Here is a 2,464-nt window from a genome sequence, read left to right on the forward strand (position 1 = left end):
AAACCAAGCAAAATTCAGGGGATGTATAAAAAGTGATGACTGGATAATTTCAGCCAAATAAAGTATAACCAAAAACAATTGAAAGAAATACAACTTTATTTTTCTCATCAAGCTATATTTCCCTGTATAACTGTTTAAAACATATTGAATTAAAATAAAATTGCAATGAAAAATATTCACACCAAGTTTTAAAATGTACTATATAATTAAATAATCATATAGTATGAAGATAGAAGTACAGAAACAAACACTTTTTCAGTACTGAATGCTATGTAATAAACACCAGGTATTCTACTCAAGTCCAGTTGATCATTCTGTGTATACATTTCATCATTTTTTTTCTTTCTGTGAAATTAAAAATACTATTTATTGTAGAGCTTCATTTGCACATTTTAGCTAAATTCAATTTTTTCCCTAATAAATCTTGATTTGAATGACTTTGTTGCTACCAGACCTAAGAATATTAATCATTATTGGAGGTGATCAAGTTCATTATTTATATCAACATAATAAAGACAGAAATTAATAGATTTTATAAAAATATAAGACATTATTAAATTAAACTTTATAGTTGAATTGTACAAATAGCCCCACTTTACACTTGGCATTGACATATGTTTAGCATCTAGATTTATCAGGATATATTTTTTTTAGCCAAATTGCATTTACACATGCCCTTAAAATCCATCTTATGTGTCAAATCAGAGATCAGATGCCACTTTCCCTGTACAAAATTCAAATCAGCCTGCATGTGCTTAGCTGTTGTATGCAGTTCTGACCACCTATGAATGTAGTCTGAGTGATCCAATTGCAATCTGATCACAAATGCATTTATAGTCATCAAGTTCGTTTCGATCATGATCAGATCAATAGAAATTAATCTTAATGCCAAGTATAAATGAGGCCATGTTTGCAGAAAATGTTTTACATACTACATTAAAATGTTATGGGTAATAGAGTGCACCTACTTACAAAAAACACTTTCTAGTGGATTATGCATTTATCAGTTATTCATTGTTTGAACGTATCTACGATCGCTTACACTAGTATTGGCATCGACTCCAATGCACAGTATTTCTCTCTCAAAAATGTTAACCAAGTGTCTTCGAAACTTTTTTCCCACAAAAGTGAAAAATATAGGATTTATGCAGCAATGTAAATAACTCAAGATTTTACAAATATAAAATGGATAGTCAAGATTGTCACTTTGGTTAGATGAAGCAGACTGCAGTAGATTTAATGAATCCAAAAAGATTACTATATTATACGGAGTCCAGCAAAAGAAAAACAACAGAACTGTTATAAAAATAATAATAAGTACCCGACTTTTGTTCACCGTTTTGCTTTGAATAATTACTATTCCAATTCTTGCATAACAATAACACATAACTACCAAAGGTATCAAAAAGAATAATAACATTTGCTGGAAGTTACTAATTAGCCTCCACCTATTGATAACATTATCACCATATCCAGATTCTTCACAGAGCAAACCATATCCGTCAACTGAAAGTGTGTTGTAGAGAATGAACTTAGGCAGGGCAGTCAGCAGACTTAAGCACCAGACGAATGCACAGACAAGGAACGCATAGCGCTTTCTCCGGGTCTTGAGAGCAAATATGGAGTGCACAATAATCAGGTACCTGTCAACAGTCATGAGTGTCAGGAATATTACTGAACTGTAGAAACCGATAAAAAAAGCAGCAGCAGACAGCTTACACATCACATTTCCAAAAATCCACTCTAACCTATGGTAGATGGCCCAGAAAGGGAGAAAAGATGCAAAGATGATATTTGAAAGAACCAGGTTAAGAATAAATATGTTAGTTACTCGTTCCAGTTTCTCATATTTGAATAAAATGTATAAAACCAGTCCATTGGCCACTGTACTTAGTGTAAAGATAGTGAAGTAGAAAGCTGGCATAAACCTTTTTTCAAACGTTTCTATATCTCCGTTATCGCAGTCGTCGTAATCACAGTTGGTAAAATACATGTTATCTAAACTTGTTGTCAGTAGTATTTCATCCATAGCTATGCAAATCTGTAGAAATGAAAAAGATAAATGAAGGAACACTTTTAAATGTGACTGAGGAAAAAATAAAACAGAGAGACAGACACAAAGACAACAAAATTACCTCTGGCAGCAACTTTTATGTTTTCCACTATGACATGAAGAAAGCTTCAATATGCCTTTTATGTTGAAGTAAACTAATACTAGTAATTATATTAAGATAAAGGGGTTGGGTTTATACTTCCTCAAATGTTGGTGACCAGTCTATTCTTGGAATAAAATTCTGTTAAGAAAATACAATCACATGAATCATCAAAAGTATTTGCAAGATTTATTTTTCAAAGTCTTGTGTATTCTTACATGTAAGTAGACCTACTGTATCAACACTATGGGTCAAAAGTTTTAGAACACCTTCAGTTTTCATGGAAATGCACACAGTTTAATCTCTTAATG

General features: G+C 31.9%; 1 protein-coding gene across 1 annotated transcript; it reads right to left on the reverse strand.

Annotated features, from left to right (window-relative positions):
* Nucleotides 1–771: 771 nt before the first annotated feature.
* Nucleotides 772–2,009, reverse strand: LOC114653958 (C-C chemokine receptor type 8-like). The gene has a single exon (XM_028804482.2). The coding sequence runs from the start codon at nucleotides 1,991–1,993 to the stop codon at nucleotides 1,004–1,006; it is 990 nt and encodes a 329-aa protein (XP_028660315.2). The 5' UTR covers nucleotides 1,994–2,009; the 3' UTR covers nucleotides 772–1,003.
* Between the last annotated feature and the right edge of the window lie 455 nt (nucleotides 2,010–2,464).

The sequence above is a fragment of the Erpetoichthys calabaricus genome, chromosome 6, assembly GCF_900747795.2.
Source record: "Erpetoichthys calabaricus chromosome 6, fErpCal1.3, whole genome shotgun sequence".
NCBI lineage: Eukaryota > Metazoa > Chordata > Cladistia > Polypteriformes > Polypteridae > Erpetoichthys > Erpetoichthys calabaricus.